General features: G+C 36.2%; 1 protein-coding gene across 3 annotated transcripts in view; it reads left to right on the top strand.

The window, feature by feature from the left end:
- The window catches only part of LAMA2 (laminin subunit alpha 2), a 541,014-nt gene that overhangs the window by 195,541 nt on the left and 319,947 nt on the right, over positions 1-25,526 (top strand). For all 3 annotated transcript variants that reach the window (XM_014734836.3, XM_070223794.1, XM_070223795.1), the window contains exon 5: positions 24,803-24,982. In XM_014734836.3, the coding sequence (XP_014590322.1) occupies positions 24,803-24,982 (180 nt within the window). The remainder of the gene's footprint in view (positions 1-24,802; positions 24,983-25,526) is intronic.

Below are 25,526 nucleotides of genomic sequence, written 5' to 3' on the forward strand. Positions count from 1 at the left end.
GTAGCTGTTATTAGCATTTATTTCTGCGTGTTACAGAATGCAATTTAGGATTTCTTCTTTTCCTGACCTCCTAATGTTTTATGCATGTGATTAGCAGTTTGGCGATTTGTACAAGGTTTTTGAGAGCTGATACTGAATGTTTTCTTTTAAAAACTTGCTCTTTGAGTGGAAAGAGAAGGAAGGAATCAAGCTGGCTAAAGACATTATGGAGGAAATCAGAGAGCGCTTTGTTTCTGAGGTTCTGTAGCACAAGCTATATGTGTGCTCAAAGTAACTTGAATTTTTAAGCAACACTTCAGAATTCACATACTGAAATAACAGCTATAAGTACAAGCTGTTGTGGTCTCGTGGATAAAAGAATCCTACATTCATTATCATGAATGAAACGTTGTTCAAATGTTTTGAAACTCTTCTTTGATGTCATTGTTTTTGTACTAATGACTTGTTAACCAGTCTTGACTCTAAATGACTTTTATTCATTCCCCTCCCACACCAAAAAAATTATTCACCTTCAGAGATAAAATTTTGTAATACTGAGTTAGTCAAAGAGATGTATTAAATGTTCTGAAGACAAGTCTGAATAGTTTCAAAATCTCTTGAGGGTTGTTGGGATAATTGTAAAACTAAAGCAATTAATGTAAAAGGTTTTTCATTCATTTAGTTGTACAATTTTTGGTAACTTGGTTAAAAAATTAGCAGCTTCATTTTACGTTCGCAAATTAAAAGGTAGTTTTCAAAGGAACATGAGTTAACAAAGTTTTAGAGAAATGATTTTAATAACATGGGATTTCACACATTGATTCTGAAAACCCAATAATTTTCTTAAAAATATACTTTCACATGCTTTAATGCTACCTTAAAGAAATTGAGAGTTTGTAGATTGTCTAGTTTTTCACTCTTTCCCCAATACTTAGTAGGGTTGGTGTTCAATAATACTAGATAACACTAGGTGAGTAAATAAATGAAGAGGTGATGAAATAAATGAATTCATTACCATTGTTTATTAAAGAGACATCCCTTTTTATACCTCTACTTATTTCCAAGAAAAGTGGCAAACATAACAGAACACATTAAACTGACCAACAAAGGAGAAAATTTAACTAAACAAAAAAATTAAAGATAAATGCACATTTACTGCTCATCTGGAATGAATTAGTTATTGCAGTTGAACTCTTAATTTGATTCAGAATTTTCAGACAATTAGGAAAAAAAAGGAAAATGTTAATTTATACGGTTTCCTTGTCTGACAAAGAAGAGCTTCCAAATTTTCAAGACAAACATTTTCTTGGCAATGAATTCTCAGAGAAAATTTTAACGCAGTCCTTATGTAAAGACTTCAGATAGCAAAAAGTACAAGATTTTCAAGCATAATGAGTACAGAGGAAAATATTACTTGTTTATTTCTATCACATAAGAAAGCCAAGAATATAAACTTGAAATTTTCACTCAATAATGATATATGTGTCTCTGAAGAACTAAATAATATGGTTCAATTTCATAATTTTATGACAATCTAACAATCCAAGAAGGAGCTCTGGGGGTGGATGGGTAGTGTGTCCATCTTCATGTCACTCTCGCGTGTCACATGCACAGAGAAATCCCCAGGGTTGAATCACTTGGCAGGGATTTAAGCATCAATATTCTTTCTTGCTGGGTAGTCTTCTGTGTGATTAACATGGAGAATGTACTCCAGCCAAATGGAGAGCCAGTCCACTGCCACACAGGAGTGCATTTTCAGGTGGCTTGTGGTTAGAACCAATGTATTTTCCCCAACATACATTTTGAGTAATAATAGCTAACGTTTATTGATTACTTGCCATATGCCAGATACCATTCTAAGCGCTTTGCATCTCTTAACTCATCAGACTTTCACAATAACCCCATGCAGTGGACAGTATCATTGTTCCCATTTTATGAGTGAGGAAACTGATGGGCAGTATTACATTGCCCAAGATTATACAGCTAATAAACGGCAGAGCCAGGATTTGGGCACAGGCTGATATTATGCTACAGCCCGTGTGCTTAGCCACTGTCAAGAACTTACCCTCAACCTACCTATGAAATTGTACTAGAATGTGGATTCTACAAAAGGGATGCTTTAAACTCTTTCATGTAATATAGAAGGAATATTGACATGACCAATGATAAAGGGAGCAATAACAAAAATTTGCTCGCTTTGACTATGAAAGAACATCAGTGTGACTCCGTGCCAAGTATCTGATTATGAAGAGAATCGCATTGTGATCAGCAGGCTAAGATGAAGAAAATGACCCTGAAATAGCCCAATGAATGGGTTAACCTATTCCATGGCATCAAGCTCAAAAGGAGTGCTCATCTTATGGAAGTGGTTGTGGTCTAATGGACAGTGCTTTGGATTTGAAGTAAAAAACAAAAATAAAAAGAGTTTAATTCCCAATTCTACCATTCACAGTATCTGTAACCTCCTAGTGTTTGCTTGTTTTGGGATATACCTTCCTAGAAGCTCAATTTTCTTATCTGTAAATTGGTTTAATATTCCTCTTCCCTGTACTCTCTAGCTTTGTTGTGATACCAAATAAAATACTGCGTGCATACCCTTGTAGATTCTAAAGCAATGTACAAATGCACAACATCCACACGTAGTGCCATAGGTGAAAGGCATGCATCCAATTAATGTACAAGCTGTACCAAGTTATTTCAGTTCAGTTAAAAAGACAAGCAGCTTATCTACAGACCAATTTCATGGCATTTAAAGTTGGAATTTCATCTGTTATAAATCTATTCTTAATTACTCTGATTCTATCGTTGAGAAAACTTTAATAGACTGGAATGTATGCCAAGAGTATATAGAGTCAGAATCTCTCTAAAAATCAAAAGCTGATGGGAAATTTCTGAAGGCTATGAAAAATGTGTTATTGTTTTTAAGTACTTTCCTCAAGAACGGGAGAAGTGAAGCCAGGACCAGTGGTGGTGTTGATGGGCAGTTTCTCCTTATGGGTGATGTGTAGGAGAGAGGGACCTAGTCTGAAAATTCGTAAGAGGGCAAAGAGTCATATAGCATACTTAAAGTTTTATTTTAATACTTTTAAATACCAATTTAAAAATAAATAGTACAAAATTATATAAAATAATTATATGAGGAGAATTTCACTCTGGTCAGTAGGCCAAGATGAAGGAGAGCCTACGGTCTTCTCCCCTTATTCTCTCCGCTGCTAACGCTATTAGCAATTTGGTCTGTATGCTTCTAGATATTCGCAGTGCATCTATGAAAACACGTATAAAAGTATATAGTGTAATCTTGTATTTTTTCATAGATGGAGTTATCCTTTACATGGTATTTATGGTCTGCCTTTTTGCTTGTGATGTTGTAGACTTTTTTTTCCATTTCAGTATTGGTAGATTTACATCGTTTTTATTTTAACTGTGATGTAGGACTTCAATGAAAAGTGGGTGTCCTACAACTTATTTAATCATTTCCTAACTGATGGTCTTTTAATTTATTTCCAACTTTTCATGATTATAAGCAATGCTGTAACGGGCATCTTGTACAAATGTGTTTGTGTTCTTCCATGAATGGTTCTGTAAATAAATCTGGGAGATGAATCACCAGTTAAAAGATATAGCCATTGTTATTTTGACATGCACTGGCACAGAATTGAGTGAATAACCAAAAAGTAAATATTTCTAAGGAATGTAGAAGTTTATATTGTTTAGATTAATAGAAAATTATCTATCATTTATGCCTGCTTTAACTATATCTGTGATATGATCAATTTAAGAAACTTTGAAACATAATTTCCAATACTTGCATTCTAATGTCATAAAGAAACTCTATTTGTAACCAGAAACTGCCAGGCCCACAAGAGAAATAAATATGCCGAGAACATTTTTAAGGTTGTCAGAGCATATTTTAGGATGTTCCAGCCTGAGTTCCTCAGATACATATTTTGGTACATTCAAAAAAATTGAAAGAAATTATTTAACTATCCCAAATTCCATTCTCTTTCTCGATCATTAAGAGTCTCTATGTAAGGGAGTCATCAGTGACAAAGTAAAGTAAGGTTGAAAATTGAGTTTTATATGTTTGGGGATTTCTGAGCACAATTAGTGAAAATACATAATGTAACTATTTGTAAAGTTTTAAAATTTCATTATTGATAAAAAGAAAAGTCAAATTCAAATGAAATTAAAAAGTTTTGTTCCAGGGAACATTGTCACGCACAAAAATTGACATGATTGGGCTAAAAAATTTTTGAACTTACAGGATTTATGAGGATCATACTGAGTAAAAATGTATAATTATTTTGTCAATAAAAAATGTTATGGAATTTCAGATTCAAAAATCAAGAAAAGTGAAATCCTTTTGCAATGTTTCCTAAAAGATAGTGATTAGTATAGCATAAAACATGTGGATTTTAGCTATGATTTATGTGACCTTGGAAGTCAGACCTTTCTCCGTGGATGACTTCATTTTTGTCTCCAGCGCTATTTTGTTTAAAGCTTTACTTATCCTCCATCAAGTGATCGTTCAAAGGCTTTTCGGTATGTCTCTTCCAGTTGGCTTGAGAAATCTTCGAGGAAATGAGTATCCTCAAGAGTCTACACAGTCTTTTGCTATTGCATTTGCCATGACTTAGAATGAAGGCAGAATATACAGGAAAAAGTGGAAGTGAGCGCTCCAGAAGAATCCAAATGTACCTAATGTCTTCTCATGCTACTTCCTTATTGCCTTTAATAAAAAACAGCTTCTAAATTGCAAGAATATTTTTAAGCCACATGATTCAGTATGCCCCTTCAGCTGGACGTTTCAAGGAGACTTTTTGAATGCTGAAATGATTAACAATACCGGAGTGAAATTGCACAGACTGTGTGGTGTGGAAATAGTGGGTGGGAATACACATTAGTCTAGAGACCCCTGCTGAGTGCAGGACGAGGAGCTCCTTCCCCATTGTCCCTCGCCCATGGTGGGCCTGGGACGTATTTTCAGAAATGATTACTTACAGAGCACTTATAACAACAAATGAATCACCGTCTTCATTGTGCTTGTTCCATTTTAGGAAGTTTGTCTACTAGGCTGTTAAATTGGGAGATTTACCAACTTAATAAGAAAAATATTTACTGTTTCTTCCAAGGCCTCAGAGTCTTCTCTAAATATGCTTCCAAGTTTTATTTCAGTTTTTGTTATATGATGCCACTGTTTACCATATATTTGTACTTAGTTTGAATATTGAATTTAGCATGAGTCATTCCCGTGGATTAACAATTTTCTATTCTTGTGATATCTAGTCATCCCTTCTCTGTGTTTTCACTGTTGTGCCTGCTGTTCCAAGATCTCCCTGAACTTTACTCATTAGAACTGGCAGAGCCTCACGACACCTGGAGTAAAAGCTGGAAGCTCTGGAAGGAGGTGCTAACAAATAACCTCAAATCTGGAAATTGTACGCTTTAGAAAAATAGAATCGTCCAGTTAGTGAATCTCTAGATTAAACCTTCTAATACCATTATAAGTGGGTTTTAAGAAAATTATATCCAGAGCCTCTGAAAACTATGGAAAAGGCTATGGATCAAAGAAATTATAAGGCGGTAGCAAATTGTAAATAATATATTTTGAAGTTATAATTAAAATTATGCAGAGTCAATTTTCCGAGGCATTGAGCTATTAAAGATTTATGAGCTGCCTAAAATCTCAAATCTTTTTTGAGGTAATCGCTTCACTTGAGATAAAGGAAAGGTATCTTATTTGCTGTTTCACTGCTTAAACCAGCATGACAAAAATCAAATTTGTGATTATTACTCATTATTATGATGTTTATTGCAAAATTATGGTTAACCCTTAAAATTATGTGAAAAAAGATCATTAAATGTTGTTTTAGTCTTTCCTTAAAACTTATAATAAGCAGAACTTACAAATTCCCTAAACCAATTAATCCTTACTTGAATATGCAGCTAAACATCCTATGAAAACTTTAGGCTTAACTCTATGTAAATCTTTCATCATATCAACTGATGATTTATAAATGATTAACACATTATCGAAGGAAGTGGATTTTTTTCCTAGTCTCATTTATACAATCAGCATTTATAATGTGATTTTTGAAAAAATCTTCTATCAGAATTTATTCCCTGTTTGTTAAATGTTCCTTCCCGAGACAGCACCAGTATAGACTCTGGGTTTCCCCTAGACAACTGGATTTCATTCTGGGGAGCTTCAGTGCGTACACTTGCTCATTATCGCAAACACAGCCTTAAAGATACACGTGGTCCAAAGCGAAAATTCAGGGAAGTATGACCCATAATGCCTTCATGCTAAGTTTTGCTTCATGCTTTTGGAAATCTCTGGGAGGCCCAATAGCACTAGGCAGAATCTTGGAAAGCAGGATTATGTATGAAGTTTGCCACCTGATTTTCCCCAAATGGTGCTTATGTGAACATTTGTAATTTGTGTTTTTATAGGGATTGAATGATCTCCGGGTCTGCTGGACAGGAGTTGTGTAGAGCAGTTGTCTGCAGCAGAGTGCATTTCCCATGCGTTGGGGTGCTCCTGCTCACCCGCATAGCTCCACCATGTGCCTTTACTGTTAGACTTGAGCCCCACTTCCTACCTGTTTGCTCTTGGGCAAGTTCTTGGCCTTACTGAGCCTGTTTGCTCATCTGCAAAAACAAGGAACGTAATAATACCTTCCTAACACTGAGAATTAGGTGAGATAAACTTAAATTACAAACTCAGCAGTTAAATGCCTGTTTTTAAGTTATTACAATTTACATCCATCTATTTCATGTGGTGTTTTCTGGAAATAATCTTTATATTTTCGTTAATAGTCGAGATTCAGAAAGCTTATGCCTAAATTCAGATGACAAACCTTGGCAAGTTGTTTATAAATTTTGAAACCAGAGACACTGATTGTCTTTCTTCCAGACTATCTTTTCAAGGCTCTTTATAGAGTGGACAGCCCTGGAAAGTAGAGATGGTATCTCTCTGTGAGGCCAAGAGCAGGTTTGTTGATAGCCTTGGAAGATACAGATGCTGTCTCCCTCCAGAGCAGGGGCAGCATGCTTACTGCTCAGAGTAAAAGATTCAGGTTGCTTACACTTGGGGTTCCTCATCTGTAACACAGCCCACTGGAGTGCAGGTATCAATCAGTCCTCATCATGTCTCTCTGTGAGGCTCAGGGACGGCAGCAAATATGCTGATGCTCATGTGGTCTCTTTGCTCATGCTTGGTGATAAAGTCCTTTTTCCCTGTTGATGGAGTCTCATATGTTCTGCCAGCATCCTTGAAACTGCATCATGCTAACTTTTTATCTTGCAAATAAGGTAAACTCTAAAATCCCAGGACCTTCACCATCTTTCTTTTTTTAAACAGCTTCATTAAGATATATTTTGCATACCACAAAATTCAAAAGTATAAAGTGTACAGTTCAGTTTTATTTAATGTATTCACAGTGTTGTGTAACCATCATCACAATCTAATTTTAGAACATCTCCAACACCCGAAAAAGAAACCCCATACACTTTAACAGTCATTCCCCATTCCTGTCCTTTCCTTGCTCTCCCTGGCCATGTTGGGTTGAGTTAGAGCAAAGCAGGGGAGGTGGAAGCAGGAGAGCAATGAAGAGGCTTTTGCAGTACTTCAGGGGATAAATGATAGTAGCTTAGATCGTGGTGGCAGCAGTCAAGGTGGAAAGAAGTGTCTGAATAGAAGATATATTTTAAAAGTAGAGCCAATAGGATTTCCTGACCAATTGGATCTGCCAGGAGGATTTGCTGATTGATTTTCCATGAGGTGTGAGAGAACGAGACAAGTAAAGGATGAGTCCATGGTTTTTGGCAGGAGCGACTGCAAGGATTGAGTTGCCATTAAGTGAGCTGGGAAAGACTGTGGGTGTAGCAAGTTTTGACCGGAAGGAACAAAAGTTTAATTTTGGATATGTTAAGCTTGAAGTGTCTATTAGACGTTATGGCGAGGTTGACTAGACAGTGTATAATATTCTAGAGTTCAGATGAGAAATACTGCTTAAAGATGTGAATTTGAGAATTTAAAGCCTTGAGACTGCATGAGATCACCCAGAAAGTACATGAAGGCTGAGAAGAGAAACAGTCCTGGAACTGAGCCCTGAGGCACTTCCACCTCAGAGGTCAGGGAGATGAGGTAAAACCAGAAAAATCAAAGAGCAAACACACAGTTTTGGACAGAGAGCTTTCTCACAAGAACATTGCTAGCATTACAGATTCTCTTTGTTGCAGAATGTGAAAATAATCTTTTGGGAAATGTGCTCTCAGACCTTGGTGTGATTTACATAATACGCAACTGACTGTTTACTAATTCCATTTGATTCCTAAAAACACTAAAATGTTATTAAATAAACAGTGTCAGGGGAAGGGGCTCCAAGTTCATAAAGAAGAACTTGAGCAGGGTTTTCCAGGAAAGTTGTGGAGAAACCCAAGCTTTGCTGCAAGTTAAACACAAGCAAACAAACTAGTGTATACTATTTCATGCCCCTCAAGGTCCACACTGTCACATCAGATCTTAAATCTCGTATCTTCAAGTATATGTCGCAACGGTATATTCTTGAAATAAGATGTGAAGGATAAACTCTGACTTCAGAGACTTGCCCTGAAAAGATCTTATGACATAAATTATATGATTAGTTTTCAATCCTGACTTTTCACTGTATTTGTGAAACTTTGAAAGACATTTATTTTTAAGTACAATTTCATCCGTGATATTTTAAAAGCCTTGTAAGTAGAATTTTATATATTGAAAGAAAAAATGAAGTACCCACCATATCATTCATGTTAGTTTCCTCTCCACTATAATGAGCCAGAACTCAAGAAATTTTTTATTTTTATGTGAAACTAAGGTGGTGTCTTATGTGATGCCAAACATCTGGGTGAAACTGAAAAATATAGTTAGTCATCAATGTTTATTACTATCTGGATATTTGATGTCATGAAAATGATAAATCATAATTAGCATTTCAATTTGTCAAACAGATGTTCATTGAAATACAAACATAACCTATTTCACAAGCTGGAAGGACATTTTAGATGACCCGTAATTGTTTTTCTACTTCTCAAAGTTAAAGAGAAAACATTTATTAACATAATCCATTCAATAATGTGTAAAGATAGGATATGTTACTTTATAAATACGAGAATTTGCACTGAGATGATAAGGTGTTAAAGTTAATTTAACCTTTTGTGTTTTAATGATATTAAGGACTGAAAATGGAAGCAGGCAGAATTATAAATTATATTTAAGTTTCAAGCGTGTTGCATATTTTGGCTGGATTTTTTTTTTTTTAACTCTAAGCCTTTCTTTATAAGTGACATTGACATGGTAAAATCCTTTCCATGGTGAATGATTATTTGTCTTCAATGGGCTACAAAGCTTTGATTTGATATTGAGTGAAAATGTTTCTCAAGTAAACTATCTTTGGTTACCAGTTCCTTTCTCAAATCTTTAACATTTCCCAATATCTCCCTGGAATTCTGGGTGGTGAAGGAAATATGTGGGCAGGCTCTGCTATCTGTGCCTTCCTCTGTTTCCAGCTTGAATTTTCTATTTTTATTGTGACCTTTAATTTTTGTGACTTATTTTCCTTTTCTCCAATAACCTCTGTTTTTGAAATGGTCTTCCTCCTATCACTTAAAGAAACATTTTAGGAATAATGAAAAACACAACGAGTATTAAAATGGCTGAAGGAAAGGCAGCATTGTTATAAATAGAACACTCCAAAATAATTATTTTGAAAGGGCAACACTCATTTGGATGTATAAACTCTGGAATGCTTATTTTAAAATTGCTCGCTAGTTTACTGACCTACACACATATTTGTGTTTTTACTTGAAGAAGAAACAGGATTGTTGGTGGTATATGTGTATTTCTGTACAGATTATATAAATTGATGATGTTTATGTCGTAAGAGAATGTCTCCCTTTCACTTTGTCAGTACCACCCTGTCATTTTTTTAAACATGCCACTAGAAAGAAATAGGAATATATAAACGCGATAGAAGAGATTCCGATAAAAGTAAGGTGGTAAATTAGAAATGAAAATAAATTAAATTTTATTTTAGAAAGTGACATACTTTAGAAACCCAGTAAAGGAGTTTTAAAGAACAGGGGTATAGTTATAGCAGTTAAGAGGAAGGATTATTTCGGCTAAAGAACATTGCTACAGGATAGGAAGGTCATGAGATAAATCAACGAAAGAGCTTCACTGTGATAGAGAAGAAAGGATTGGAACAAAAAAGAAGGTAGATTATTAGGAATGAAGTTAAAGAAGGGACTGAATATTGATCAGATTTTCAGGAAAACCTACAAACCCCAGTCCATACTAATGCCAGTCATAGGCCTGAGAGTTTTCAAAACCAACTCACTAGGGGCATGCTCCAGTTTGTTAAGAAAAGTCTGTACATCATCCTTCCATGTAGGTAATCAGCTCTTTGGGGATGCCTATTAATAGGATTTCAGAGATTCTTACTTGTGTTTCTCAAAAGACCGCCATGCCAAGCCATCTAATAAGCAATGGCATCTCCTATTAACGAGTCTATGTCTTTAATTAGCACCTTATCAGACAGAGATACTGAGGATGGCAGGGATGCTGTTAGTGGTGGGACATAAGAGGCCTAGAAAAAAGCTACAGGGAAGCCTGAGATGAGAGAGAAAAGGTAATTTTAGAAGAGTAGAAATCGGAAGCATTGCATTCTGGCTGGTGAATATTCACGGGACTCACTGTGTACATTTCTTTCAAGGAACCAAGTTCACAGCTGTTAGAACTGCAAAAGCAACATAGATAATCATGACATATGCTTATTTTTAATATTTTATAGGCGTCATTGCTATAAACGATCTCAAAAAAGAGACTAATGTTAGCCTCTTATCTTGGAAGTAAACATAGCAAGAGGGAAGAAGAAATGAAATGTCCTCGTTGCCACTTCTCACTGGAGCCAGTTTAGAATGAAAACAAACAAAAAGCTCTTAAGCTCAACACAACATTTATAGCAATTTTCCTAATTCAACTCCTTTTCTTTTTGCTAAGGAGGAACACGCGTATTTTGGTCATTAATAGAAAAGGGAACGGTGCCTAAACAGCCTATTATAAATTCTTCTGGGAAAGCATATTACAAATAATTGAAAACAAACCTGATTCCGTGAACTTGGCAGCAAATGTGTAACAGAAAGCAATACAGCCCTGGCCCCTGGATGATTGATGAAATGTTTTATTCCCTTTACCCTTCATTCACGTTGTGTTTGTCAAGAGGAAAGAGAAAAGGAAATGTTGTGAAACAAAATCCACTCCAGACAAATAACTTGCAATAATGATCCATGACCTCAAATCAGCTGTTTATTCATTTTTCTCAAGTTTTAATGTTTCTAAATATTCACTGGTCTGCATGTGTTCCTGCAGAAAATGAGACCTTGAATTTCAGAATGACCCCACCCCCCGTCAGCTAACCAACAACATGAGCTGTATCTGAGCTTCTCTGAGGGCATGGCCCTGCGGCTTCCTGTGGTCAGTTATTAGTGTGAGTCCAGCAAAGGAACAAGAACACTGTGTACTCGGTAAATCTACAGAAAACTTCATCTTCCGGTTGTGTGGGAGGAGAAGTCCCTTGGTGTGCTCTGTTTCTTTGAAGGGGCCAAGGCTCTGTTGGTGCTGTACAGATGTTAGGGGTGCACAGAGCCAGCATCCTACAAACCTAGTAAATAAATGATTATGATCCAACTCTGTACAGAATAATTGTAGGAACCTGAACGTAGGATACTGTTGACATAGTTCCTATTTGTTGTTGTTGTTGTTCAACAAAGCAGGTAAAATTAACACCAAACCTCTTCAATGAAACATTTCCTTAAAACCTTGATATTGTTGAAGGATATCTAGCCATCTGTGCACATCAAAGTGCTGTGCTGCAAACCTGGTAACTCCAACACAATTTCAAGGATGAAGTCAGTTTTACAGAGAGCCCTTCCCAAACTGCATACTTTTCCTCTTCAGCTTTCTCCTCTCACACACTACTGCCCAGACGTCAGTAACTCTACGACCTCTTCCTACAGCCCTTGTGTTGGCACTTGGTCACCTACTCTGTCCTCAGCCCCAAAGGCCATTGTGTCAGGAGATGGGAATATAGGCCATTCTGCAGAGCAACAGCCCCAGCACAGACCCAGCGGGGGTTTGAACCAGGAAGCCCTCTGATCTTTCTTTGTCTTAAATGCTTATGGGAAATTGGATATGAAAAGAACTCAAAAGGCAGGCACATGTCCTGTTCTCCTTGATGCCTGGTCTCCTGTTGATGTTCAACGATCTTAGCATTTCCAGAATCACCTCTCTGTTTGGGTGGGAACTTTTTCTATTACATATGTTGTCTGAGGCTGTCCAGGTTGGCAGTAGGTCACTGCTTTAAAGGGTGCAGCACATCCTGCTTAGCCAACAACTAACACTTCTTAGTTTTTCCCATGTGTTAGGCATTATTCCATTCAGGTTACATGAATTCTCTCTTTTAATCCAGCAAAGAGAATGATAAGGTAGGTATTATTGTTATTTGCCTTTTACAGAGAAAACTGAGGCACAGAGAGCTTAAGTAAATTGCCTACACTCACGTAGGTAGTAAGTGGCAGAGCCAGAATTTGAAGTCAGGCGGTCTGTCTCCAACATATATGGTCTTAAACTGTGATTAACTATTTGAACGTACACAAATACACACAGTTATAGAAAGCGTCAGGCAGAGGCTTAGCCAAAATTCGAAAAGCATACATATACAAGCATCCTTGCAATCTTATACACAGACTCATTGGTACCTTGATTTATAAACCTGGTGAAATGAAAATTCCTTAGTTACAGAAATAGAAAATTTTGTTGTGTAAAAAAACCACAATATTTTTTGTTTACTTTTTTACTCTTTGTGCAATGAAAAAATCTTATGATCAGAGAGGTAAGACCTGTAGTTTCCCCTTACAAAGATAGGCTAGAGACCATATTTAATAATAGAGCACACGATTTCACTTGAAAGCGTGGAAACTTGACCAACCGTGAATATACAATTTCACTCTAAAGATGAAATGAAATGAAGCAGGCAAGAGTAAAAAAAAAGTAAGAGATGAGTAGAGAATAAGATATAAAAGACACCAAAAAATTAATAAAATGAAAGCAAAAATAAGGGGAGAGAGAAAGAAGAAAAGAACATGGCAGAGAATGAGCCTGTCCCTGTATTGATGAGAGTAGGTGGTTGGTGGGCAAGTGTCAGAGGGCAGGGGCAGGTGGGAAGTCACATAGAGACAAGTTTCTGTCTACATATGTTAGGGATGTTAAAAATACAGCTAGCCTAGGGGACATGCTCAACCTTGAGAACTTTGTGTCTATGTTCAAACTCTTCTCTAAGTATTAATATGTCTCCATAATTTAGTCTCTGACATCTTGTTTGAGGTTGAACCTTTCTGAATGTTAAATTAGTTGAAGTTGCCAATGGCCATCCCAAAATGCTTCTTCTGTATAAATGGGAAAAATATCAAATTAATGTATTTATATAGCTTTTCATTTATAAACTTGCAAAACACAGACACACACACACACACACACACAAACAATTTCTCTCTGAGGAACCTTGAGTCAGAGAAGGAGAATGAAAGAGAGACTGAATTTAAATTTCAAGTACGCATCTAGGTTTTGTTCCAATCTAATGACACAGGATCTGGCGCTGTATTTAGACCTCCTGCTCCAAGATTTTATTTTAATTTTAAACAAGTGTTCCCACACGGGGACTGAAAACAAAACAGGAAAATGTTGCTTAAGTTTTCCTCTGTGCTGTTATTGTCTGTCTTTCAAGTGTACTGATTGTTCTGTCCAATGTAGGTCATGGTACTCTCAGTTGCTTTTTTTCCTATTTGGGACTTTCTCTAATAGTTCTCCACATTCAGGAAGAGCATGTTGCTTTCACAGATATTTATTTTTGGTATTAACATATTATTTTCCCCTTCTTCCTATAATTTGGCGTTTTAATGATTCCTACTTAGTAGAATTTACCATAAAGTATAAATTAATTTTTTTGCACACCAGTAACTGAATTTTACTTACTAAAATACTTAGGTTAAACTTGTCATAACCAATTTCATTTATTATGATGTTTGTAAGACTTTAGGGAGGGTTGGTACTTTTCTGGATAATTGATGCTTTAGACTTCAACTCTTGGACATGTTCTGGTACTGGTTTTGGTCAATGGAGAGCTTTGCTTCCATTTAACATGAGGATCTCTACTAATATGGATCGATGCCAGTAGGTGTTAATCAGGTCTGGCACTGTCGCTTGTCTTAGTGATCCTTTGTGCTTTAATATACCTCACTCCTGCTCTTTCTCAGGAGACCGGGGCACCACCTGATCCAGTGGTGAGTCCTGAGTGGTGAACTGGGGCATAGTATGCAGTCTACCCCAGGAAGTCTAGAGGTGATAAAACCAGTAGGATAAATGTGACCCTAATTCATGAAGAAAAGCCAAGAGCTGGAGAAATCAAACAGTATAGATAATTCCAGAGGAGCAAGAACAGGACAATAAAGAGAAAACAGAATTAAAAAACCAAGATCAATCATAGACAGGATTGGAATGGAAGTAAGGCAAATAAAAGAATGGAGGGAGGGTGCATGGCAAAGGCTCTTTCCAGTGGTGCTGGAAGTCTGCAAATAGGGCCTGGATGACCAGCTATTGTTCATTCAACAAATGCATACTAAATTCCTGCTCTGTGAGGTAGCACCGTGGAGCTCAGCCAACAAAGTCAGACTAGAATTGGAACACACTCTAGCTATAGGAACTTTGCCATACTCGTCAAAATTTCAGCGTCTGTTTCTCTTCTTAAAAAAGGAGACAATAATATCACCAACCTTATGAGATTGTTGTAAGCTTTAAATGAGTTAGTACTAAATGAGTTAGTAAACACAGATCACATGCAAAAGTGTCTGGTATCCAGTAAGTACACAATAATAACCACTAATGTTTTTACGAACAAGGTCCTGTGTATTGCTTGAAACAGCTCTGAAGTTGGAATAGATGACAAATGATTCTATTCTCTTAGGCTGTCTCTGGTTGAGACATACCCACAATGAAATTTGGAGCAATGCAAATGTTTGGGGAGAGTGAGAGAATGTTCCCTCTGGTGATTTTCCCTCATGGCCTGCTCGGAAGCTACTCCCCTTAGATTCTTTCCTGGCTGTGAATTTCAGATGATGTCTGTATCCCTATTTAGTCTTAGCTTGACAGTACAAAGATTTAGTACTGACATGTGCATGTGATAAAATTTAAATGAGAAGCTCCCAAAAGAGGTTGAGGAAACTTATTTTGACAACTCTTCTTTTATCCATGCAAATATTATATTTTAACTGAAGAAGGAAAAACACAAATGATAAATGAAAAAAAATCTTTTAACTTGGAGTAATTTTTAAAAGTATTATTTGAAAATAATTAGAAATTTTAAAATAGATGTATAATGAGCTCCTGTGTGTCAAGGTTCTTTCAGAGAAAAAAAAAAGAGAGGGGGTGATATTTATATGTAGTAATAATTTTCCCTTTTCGAAAATTTCCGAGACTTCGTTGGCTTTGTTCCTTTTATACATCATGACCAGTGGAAATGATCCCAAGATCTTCCATTCAATTATGATAGATTATGGTTCACCCATCTGGGCAGGTTTCACATGAAACTAACCTAAGCTCATTTTGAGCAAGGGGCTTAGAAATAAATGCTTTGCTGGATTGCTTTGGGTTGTACAGAGCTGGAAGACCACCAGAAGCTTTGTGAAATGAAGGACCATACCACTTTTGAGACTTTGAGATTGGAAGTGCTAAAGCAGCTGAGACATTGCTTCTATTTTTGATCTTTCCAAAAACTTAGCCATTCCATGTGTTGAGTAGTTCCATAGGAGTTAGAAAGCACTGCCACATGAAATCTGCTATTGGTACAAAAATAAATAACTATGATACAAAATGAGAGAGAGAGAGACTGACTCTTCTTTGACCAGGAAAGAAGCTGCACAAATCTTTGGAGTATAATATTTTAACCAGTTTCACTAGGAGGGAAGATAAATAAAAACATAAGATGATGAATACTCTTTGAAGAGAACTGATTTTCTTATTATGCTGCAATTTATTAATGACTATTGCTTTGACATTGAAGAATCTGTTTAAATATTTCATGGAAGGCAAAGCTTTCATCCAGGAATGACAAATGGAAGAATTTTAGTGCTAAAGAATAGGAGAAAAGCAATCTAAGTTTCAGGGGCAATTGGAACTGAGTACGTGTCAAAAGCAAAATATCATCTTATGGGAGAGCAAAAGACCTGTTAAGAGTAAGCTCAGGGGTGGAGCTGTCAATGACACAGTCATATGTGTTAAACAGTTCATTGAGCTGACATTTCCCTGTATTTTTGAAATAGGTTAGTTAAGGAAGTTAAGGTCATGCACAGTCCTTGACATTTTATGTATTAAAATATTACTTTTCAAGCATCTCAATAGTCAGCAACCATGGAAGAGTAGTTGTTTTGGTTGGGCTTTTAAACTTCTAATGATAGTGGGATATTTATTAAGGACCCTCCAAACTAGTTCAGTGCATGACACTGCATGAAAAGATAGTCTTTCAAATTCTAGTAAGTGGGAATATTGAGGCGCCTAAAGGAATGTATCTATTTATACAAGTTTATTGTATTATTTTTATCTTCAGAAATGCCTGTACTAGTGTCTTAAATAATTTTGTGTTGGTTTAACCAAATGTTGGAGCTACAAGGATGCCCATGCTATGTTCTTTTAGGTACTTGAATTATTACAGCTTTAGTGAGATTTATTCAATTATGGTAAATAAAATTCATGCTACAATTCTTGATGTATATCCAATAAATGGAATTAAAAATATAGATAAAATATAATTAAAATATATGCAAAGTCAAATTTTAAATGATATACAAACGCAAAAATTGTGAATGTTTGAGGAAAGAGTTAATTCATTGGAAGTTCTATCACAGTCTGTAAATTTGGGCTCTGATACTGATTTACTCAGTCAACAAATAATGACTGAGAAGCTACTATGTACTACTCACTACATTAAGTACCGAGAGTACATTGTACGTAAGACAAAGTTCCTGTTCTCATTGAACTCACAGTCTAGTAGCAGACACAAGCAAGTAAATAGACAATGAAAACAGGAGAGCTTGGAGAATTCACAGGAGGAGCTCCAAGACAGGACATGGAGGTGTTCATCGAAAGAAGCAGTTGGATCTCAGCTGAGACCTGAAAGATGTATAATGTACATCTGTGCAAATGGGGAGCAGTAGGGAGGCCATAAAGGTGTTTGACAAAAGGGTCCAGAGATGAGATAGACCATGACACAAAAGGGGAAGTGAAAATTATTCAATTACCTTGAATATAGAAGGCAGTAAATATTTTTGGATGAGTGAGTGACTGATTTAAATGAATGAATGAGAAATATTGATGTGTGAAGAAGGGGACCAGAGATGATGCTTGAGAAGCATATGTTTTAAGCCTTCAGAGTACTTCATTGTCTAGATGTGCAAATGAGCAGTATTTGAATTAATAAAAATAATCATAAAAATGACAGCTGTTAATTGGGGGAAATAAAATATAGGATAAAGGAAAATAGACAGAGGACTTCAGTAAACTGTGTCTGAAATAGCTGGAAATAATGGACTGGGAAAAGATTGAGTCCTCAATATCCTATCTGCTCATTAAGGCCTAAAGATTCTTGATAGGGAAATCTCTAGTCTGAAATGTTCACATATTTTATTAACCTGCATTATAAATGACATATTATGCAACTTTTATTATTTATCCATTATATTTTTATTACCCATGCATTAATTTATATATATTTACGTATTTTCACATTTTTAATACTTTAAAAATATTGAATGATTTGAAAAGATTTTAAAAATTGCAGTGAAACTTTTCTGATAAGATGAGGAAGGTTATTTTTCAATAACTATTTAGTTACATACAATAAAACTAATGACAATCCATAAAGATGATAATACATTTAATAAAAACTTTTCTTCTAGAAGCATTACTCTTTAGTTGTTAATTACGTTATTGATAGTTATTGCATGTCCTTAGTGTTTAAGGAATCTACTCTATAATTTTAATATAGTTTATTGTTTTTTGATGGACTCTTTTGTAAATAACAGTACATCAAATTTATAGGTTGGACAATGAAAAAGGCGGATCGTGATCTGCCCAAAGAAGGAACGAACCAATGAGTAAGGTCCACTTTGCTCTGGTTAACAAAATTAAGTTGAATTGTTCTTAAGTTCAAATATAATGCCTTACGAGTCAGAAAACACATTTATGTGTTCTTCTCAGCTGAAAATAGCCTGTCAAAATGAAACTTTGGTGTAAGAGAAAATAAAGTTAACTAATGTTTAACTGATATTAAGAAACATAGTAGACTTAGATATGCGGAAATCGTGGATAAAGCCATTAATTTCCTAATTTTCTCTAAATCAACATAACTCAAAATGCTTGGGTAGGAAATGATATGAAGGATTACTGACTTTAATTTTATTTTGTGGAAACAGCACTCTCAAAGATTTACTCATACATTAACAGAAAAATCCGGTGAATTATTCTATGAAATTGTTTTGAGATAGAAAGCGAGTTGAATTTGCGAAATATTTAGGAATTATATGTTTCATTTACTCCATTTATTTATTCAAAAATTTTTAATTAGCACTTGATTTTTGTTAAATAATGTCTTATGTGCTGGAGATTATATCAGTTATCAAAACAGATAAAAGTTCCTGAACTCTTGGGGTTTATGTTCTAGTGGAAGGAGAGACAAAATCAACAAGGTAAATTATATTCACGGTAAGTCAGAAGACAAGAACTACGGAGAAAAATGAAGCAGCGGGACATCCTTCATTCCCCTTCATTCAAAAGGGAATAGTGAGTGCCAGGATGCAGTTTACGCTGTAATTAGAACATCACGGAAGGACTCTGTGAGAAGGCCTCATCTAAGCAAGGTTTGAAAGAGATGAGGAAGTGAGCATTGAAATATCCAGGAGGAGAACATTCCAGGCAAAGGAACCCCAAGTGCAAAAGCCTGGAGGTAAAAGCCTGTCTGGCGTGTTCTCTCAAAGATAGCGGTCCTCCTGCAGCCTTGTGAATGAGGGAAAGAATAGGAAGGAGCTCAGAACAGTCATTGTTTTCTCCTTTGGCAATGTTTGAGGGTGGGAGGGACGGCACTGCAGATAGTATAGGATCTTGTAGTTCATTGTAAAAATTTTGACTTTTATTGGTAGTGAAATAGAAAAGCATTAGCAGGTTTTAAGGAAAAGAAGGGCATGACCAAAGTTATATTTTAAAAGACTGTTTAGCCGCTGTGTTGAAAATAGACCCTAGGGAGCTAACAGTGGTAGCAGGAATATCCTATTGAACCGTCTGGGTAGAAGATGGTGAAAGTTTGGACCCAAGATGGTTTAGTGGAGGTGGTGAGAAGTGTTTGGGTGCTGGATGTATTTTGAAGGTAAAGCAAATAGGATTTGCAGACAAATTGGATGTAGGAAGAAAAAAACCAAAAGCAAGCAAGCATGACTCGAAGTTGTTGGTCCTGAGTAGCTGAAAGGGTAAAATTATTTAGCGAGATTGGGAAGACTGTGGGATCAAGAGCAGGAACTCAGTTGGAGATATAAGCTTGAGATACCTATTAGACAGTCACAGAAATGTATCCAGAATGATACTGAAGTTCAAGTTCATGTGGCTGATTGGCAATAAGCCAGTTACTGAGACGTCAGTGCTTGGAGAGGGAGAAAGTTTTATTTGAATTGGCCAAAATGAGAAGGCTGGAAGATAGGTTCTTTCAAATCCTCCTTAACGAAAGAAGAAAGCAGGAGTTCTTTATAGAGCTAAGGGGTTTGGGAGGAGGAGTATTGGAGGAACAAATGGGACGTCCATGCTTCTTTCACTCCAGATACAATCTTGGACCATCAGACCTCTGGGTGTCAATGCAGCTGGGAGCTGGTTATCAGGTGATGGAAACTTCTTTAAATGCATTCTTTTTCTTTTGCAAAAGAAGGTCATAAATTCTTCCGACCCTTGACTCATCCCTCAGGTTAAACAAGAAAACAACAAATTAACAAGATTAGCTTCCTTTCATCTGTGTCTGTGTTGGGAACAAGGTTGAAGGGTAGTCATGTTCTTACAGAATCTTTATAGTAACCCTCAGGTACCCAGCTTCAGGGAGGCAGTTGGATCCTGCATCCTGACCTTCAGAGGAGAGCTCAGGCCTGGAGATATACATGTGGGAGACATCAGTGTAGGTGGTATTTAAAGCCATAAGCTTCGATGGGATTACAAAGTGAGTAAGTGTGGATAGAACAGAAGAAAAGGTCAAAGACTGAGCACCATGGTGCTCCAATATTGAAAAGTTAGGGAGGAGAGACAGTAGTAAGTAGCAAAGAATATTGAGAAAGGGTAACCGGAGAGGTAGGAGGAAAACAAGGACAGTGTGGTGTGCTGGAAGCCAATGGAGTAATCAATTGTTTCAAATGCTGCTAAGAAATCAAGTATGATGAAGACTGAAATTTGATCATTTAAGGGGTTCCCAATGACCACCCAGAGCCTTTTCTCTGTGCTGGAAACACGATAACAAGTTGTTGCACTATCCCCCTTTCCTAAGCTTCATACAACTCACCCACTTTCTCCAAAGATATGCTTTTTTTTTGTTTTTGTGCAGGGTAAAATAAAAGGGATTAGGCTCATTTTTCAAAGTTATCATTGTAATCTTGTTCTCCTCTCTGAAATAATATCATATTAATCATGATGTACCCCCAAGTCTCAGCCACTCATTTACATACAAATTCTTTGACTCACCTATAGATAGCTAATCTCATCCTAAACATATGGATTTTATTGTTATATCCCCTAGGGTCATCTGAGTTTCAAATTGTTGTACCTATTTCACTGGCACACTTAGAGACTGATAATTCAAATGGGATTCTAAAGTGTTCTAAGAGAGCATACTACACATTAAGTTGTCAACTCCATCCACTTCCACTATTCATTTCAAGGTTTCTGGTAATTATTAATGATCATGTAGTAGCCTTCGTTGTCCCATCCATCCATTCACTCAACACACTTGCATCATGGGGAAGAGTATTAGGAACAGAGTTCTTCCAACAATCTAAAGCAGATGTGGTAATAAAAATAGAAAAGCATAATAATGAGGGACACTTATCCATACTAGAAATCTGATTATTTGCTGCATAAAACACTTTTAAATTGTATTCTCATCATAAAAGTAAAAATGCCATAGAGGTGTAGAGGTCTTATCCATCTGCAAGAGAAACATGATTTATATTGTCTGCTTACACTAGGAAAAACAGAATTATTTGGATGGTTAGAGTGTAATATTGGCTTAATCATTTGGTCATAAAAGGATATTTCTCAGGAGTTTTTTCCTTTTTATTTATCTGTGATAACTAATTTCAAAGAAGAGTATAATTTTAAAATCTAAAAATCCAGTTGTTAATCAGGCTGACATTTTCAGTTGGAATGAATTCCTTTGACAGCATGAACATATACCCACCAACATGTCTGTAATGGAAATCGTTTCGGAAGACACTAGATGCCACAGACTTCCCATGGCCTCACAGCAAGATAGTGGTAGTCTTGAGGACTGACACTTTTCATCTTTTTGAAGAGAGACACCCTCCACTTGTCACCCCACAGGAAATCAGGAAGTATGCTCAACCATCCCATGGACTTGGAATTACACAGCATCGTGCCAGTGGAGCTATCCCCTCCAATATTATGATTTATTTTGAAGGAGAATGAAAAAAAAAAGAAAGGAAAAGAAAAGAAAAAATGATGGAAGGAAACTGCATACAACATGGCCAAACAGCTGGCTGGTTTTATATCCCAAAAACAGCTTGAGCCTAACTATACTCACAAGATCTCTTGGCAGAGGAGCTTGATGAAAATACCAAAGCTGTGAGGAGAAGTGTTCTTTTGATGAATCCTTTATGTAGCTATCATATGGTTTATTAACCTAAATGAGAACATGTGCACCATTTTTTTTTTAAAGTTCCTGTATGTTTAGATGAGGAAGTTACTGATTCCACATACAGCACAAATATGATTCACCATGGCATTAATACAAATAAATATTAACAATTTTCCAAAAGTTTAATGCTAGACATGTAGCAATTTCCTCCTTTCTTTCAAATACCATTTTTAAGGAGCCGTCAAGGGAGAGTTGATAAGACTGAAATTTAAGCATGAATTCAAGGGCACTGGTGATATTTTTGAATGCCAAAATTAATCTCTAAGGGGAACTAATTTTAATTGCTTCATACATCTATTTATTCCTTCTTTTAAAATTGAATTGATATCTTCTTAAGTAATAGAGACAAGCTAATTTTAATCACATTTCTGGCTCACCTGCTAAGTGCCAGAACTGTGGGATATACGAAATCTACTTTACTCTTTTAGAATTTCCTACATTAGGAGGAGGGGATTCAGTATTTTGAGATTTACTATTTTAGTAGAGCTTGCATTCTATCATCCTCAAATGTAAGTGAATTTATTCTTTACTAAGTAACCAAGGTAGACTCAATTAGCTGAGACACTTCATATTTTTGCCATGCGGCATTTTGAGTCTATTCTTTGTGACATCAGAATTAGTTTCTCATCTCAGAGTTTGCTATATTTATTTCTCTAGTGAATCCGTAGTTTATTGGCAGTCAGCGTGTAAAATGTGCTCAGGGATTATCTAAATGCAGGATGTTAGGAATGGAAACACATGTCATTGCCTCTCCTGTCAAAAAATGTAATTAACACATATGATATATCATCTTGCAAAAGTGTCTGAAAATTCCAGTGGGCGACCTCAAGTCACGGTTCCCAGGGCACGTAAGGACTGTCATGTTCCTGAATAGCTCCCAGCCCAGCACAGGACTCCTTTCTTCTTGCATTCTGGTCTCTTTAGCCTCCTGGGTGTGTGTGTACATGCTTGTGTGCATGCGTGTGTTTGTGTGTTTCAGCCCAAAACCTATCACTCGATTTCAATTTTTTTAATAATTTTGATTTGATTTAGTTTATTGCATAGGTAATAATGCTTTTACAAAGCACAAAAAAGTGAAAATAATTTTTTCTATCACTATATTGAGAGTTTCCTCATTCTTTTTTATGCTGTACATAATTCACTATATAGATGTATAATTTATTTAATCAGTTGCACATTGATGAATATTAGATTATTTCTAGCCTTTTGGTTTACTAAAAAAAAAAATCTTACATATATATGTAGTATTTGTAGGACAATTTCCCAGAAGTGGAATTTCTAAGTAAAACATTCTATACATTTGTAATTTTAATAGTTATTGCTGAATTCGCCTTCAGTGGGGTTTGTGCCATTCTACGCTTACACCGATAAGTGTATGAGAATGCCTGTACCCACCCAGTCTTGCTATTATGGATTATTATCAATATTTGGAGGTTTTGACAAGCTGAAAAAGTGGGAAGAGTTTACTATTATGATTTTAATTAACAGTTGTCTTACTCTGGGTGAGGTTCACTATCTTATCAAAAGTTTAACAGCCATTTATCTCCTTTTCTTTCAATAGTCCCTTTATATCTTTTTTTTCAAAGATTGTCACCGAGCTAATACTTGTTGCCAATATATTTTTTTCTTCTTCTTCTTCTCCCCAAAGGCTCCCAGTACATAGTTGTGTATTCTAGTTGTGAGTATCTCTGTTTGTGCTATGTGGGAACGCCGCCTCAGCGTGGCCTGATGAGTGGTGCCATGTCTGCACCCAGGATCCAAACCACTGAAACCCTGAGCCAACGAAGCAGAGCGTGCGAACTTAACCACTCGGCCACGGGGCTGGGTCTCCCTTTATATGTTTTGTCTGTTTTGCATTATGTTGTTGGTCTTTTTTCTTGTTGGTTTACAGGAGTTCTTTAGGTATTAGGGAGATAACCCCTTTATCTATGATAAGAGTTCTTTTAATTCTGTCAGACATTTGGCCCTCATTAGAACTCTCTGCCCTGTGAAGTCCCTGAGGGGGTGTGGGCTCCCTGCACCCTTCAAGGGTCGTTCTTTGGCCATTTCTCCATTTTTTACATGGAAAGTGGTGTAATTAGATTTTGTTTCTGCCGATGTCAATGATGCTAAATTATTTTCCTAAAAAATTTACCATTCCATCCAGATTTGAATGTATTTTCATAGACTATGTTATATCCTTGATAAACTTTTGCCTTCTTGATCCATCAACTACTAAAAAACAAACAATAACAGAAAAACAACCTATTGAAATCTCTCACTCTACTTGTAGATTTATGTTTAATGTGTCAATTTTTGCTCTCTATATTTTATGGCTGTATAATTAGATACTTTCAAGTTCACAATTATTTTAAGTTCCTGTTTTGTCTGATATTTTGTGCCTTTTTTCTTTTTTTACCAAGTTTCTGGTATCCCACTGTACCAGATTCTTAAATAATTTGGGGGCACAATCATTTTCAGGAAGAGAATGATTTAAGATTTTATGGAAATCCTAGGAAGATTGATGCAATGTCTTGGAACAGAGGAATGAGGGTAATTGCAGCATATAGAGAACACCTAAAATGTAAACTAATGAATTGAATGTACATCTATTAAAAGGTCCATAAAATTTCCCAATTAGTTCGCTACATTTCAGTGAGTAAATAAGAACCTGCATCTGACTGGCTAATTGGGAGAAGAGGAGCTGACCCTTATTTTTCCAAGAAAAAACAAACCAAACCAGATATTTAAATGTTGATAAACTTAATTGTTGAATTCTTTCTCACATTGTGTAGATTCACATCTCTTTGATCAATGGGAGACCAAGTGCTGATGATCCTTCTCCCGAACTGCTGGAATTTACCTCTGCTCGCTACATTCGCCTGCGATTTCAGAGGATCCGCACCCTGAATGCCGACCTGATGATGTTTGCCCACAAAGACCCCAGAGAAATTGACCCCATTGTCACACGAAGAGTAAGTTCGGATGAGTCATATTGGAACCTATGAATGATATTGCACCTGTCTTTTTAATTGCCTGTTAAATCACTTTAAAAGATATTTTTCAGTGATTTGTTGCAGCGGTTATTATCAACGACTTTAAAGTTCAACAGATCTTCCTTTGTTCAAATCTCAGCAGATTCTGATTCAGTAGGTCTATGAGTGTTGAGAAACTGCAGTTCCAGCATGTTCCCAGATGATGTCGCTGTTGCTGGTCTGTGGACCATTTTGTCCAATCAAATAATTTGATTTTATGCTTCATTAATGAATCACAAGCCATAGTTTAAAAAAGCACTGCTGTAGGGGAAAACTGATTCCATATACTCTTTTATTTTCCTTTATGAATAAAATATCAGAAAAAAAGATTATAGCATCCTTTCAACAAATCTTTGAAAACAGGAGCTAAGAGAAGTGCTGTTTTCTGGTGTTAAACTGGAATTTGTGGGATTATGACCTAGCCCAGGTTGCTATGAGTAACAATTATGCTTCCTTCTGTCTATGCCCCACTACAGGCACTGGT

Source organism: Equus caballus, chromosome 10 (assembly GCF_041296265.1).
Source record: "Equus caballus isolate H_3958 breed thoroughbred chromosome 10, TB-T2T, whole genome shotgun sequence".
Lineage (NCBI taxonomy): Eukaryota > Metazoa > Chordata > Mammalia > Perissodactyla > Equidae > Equus > Equus caballus.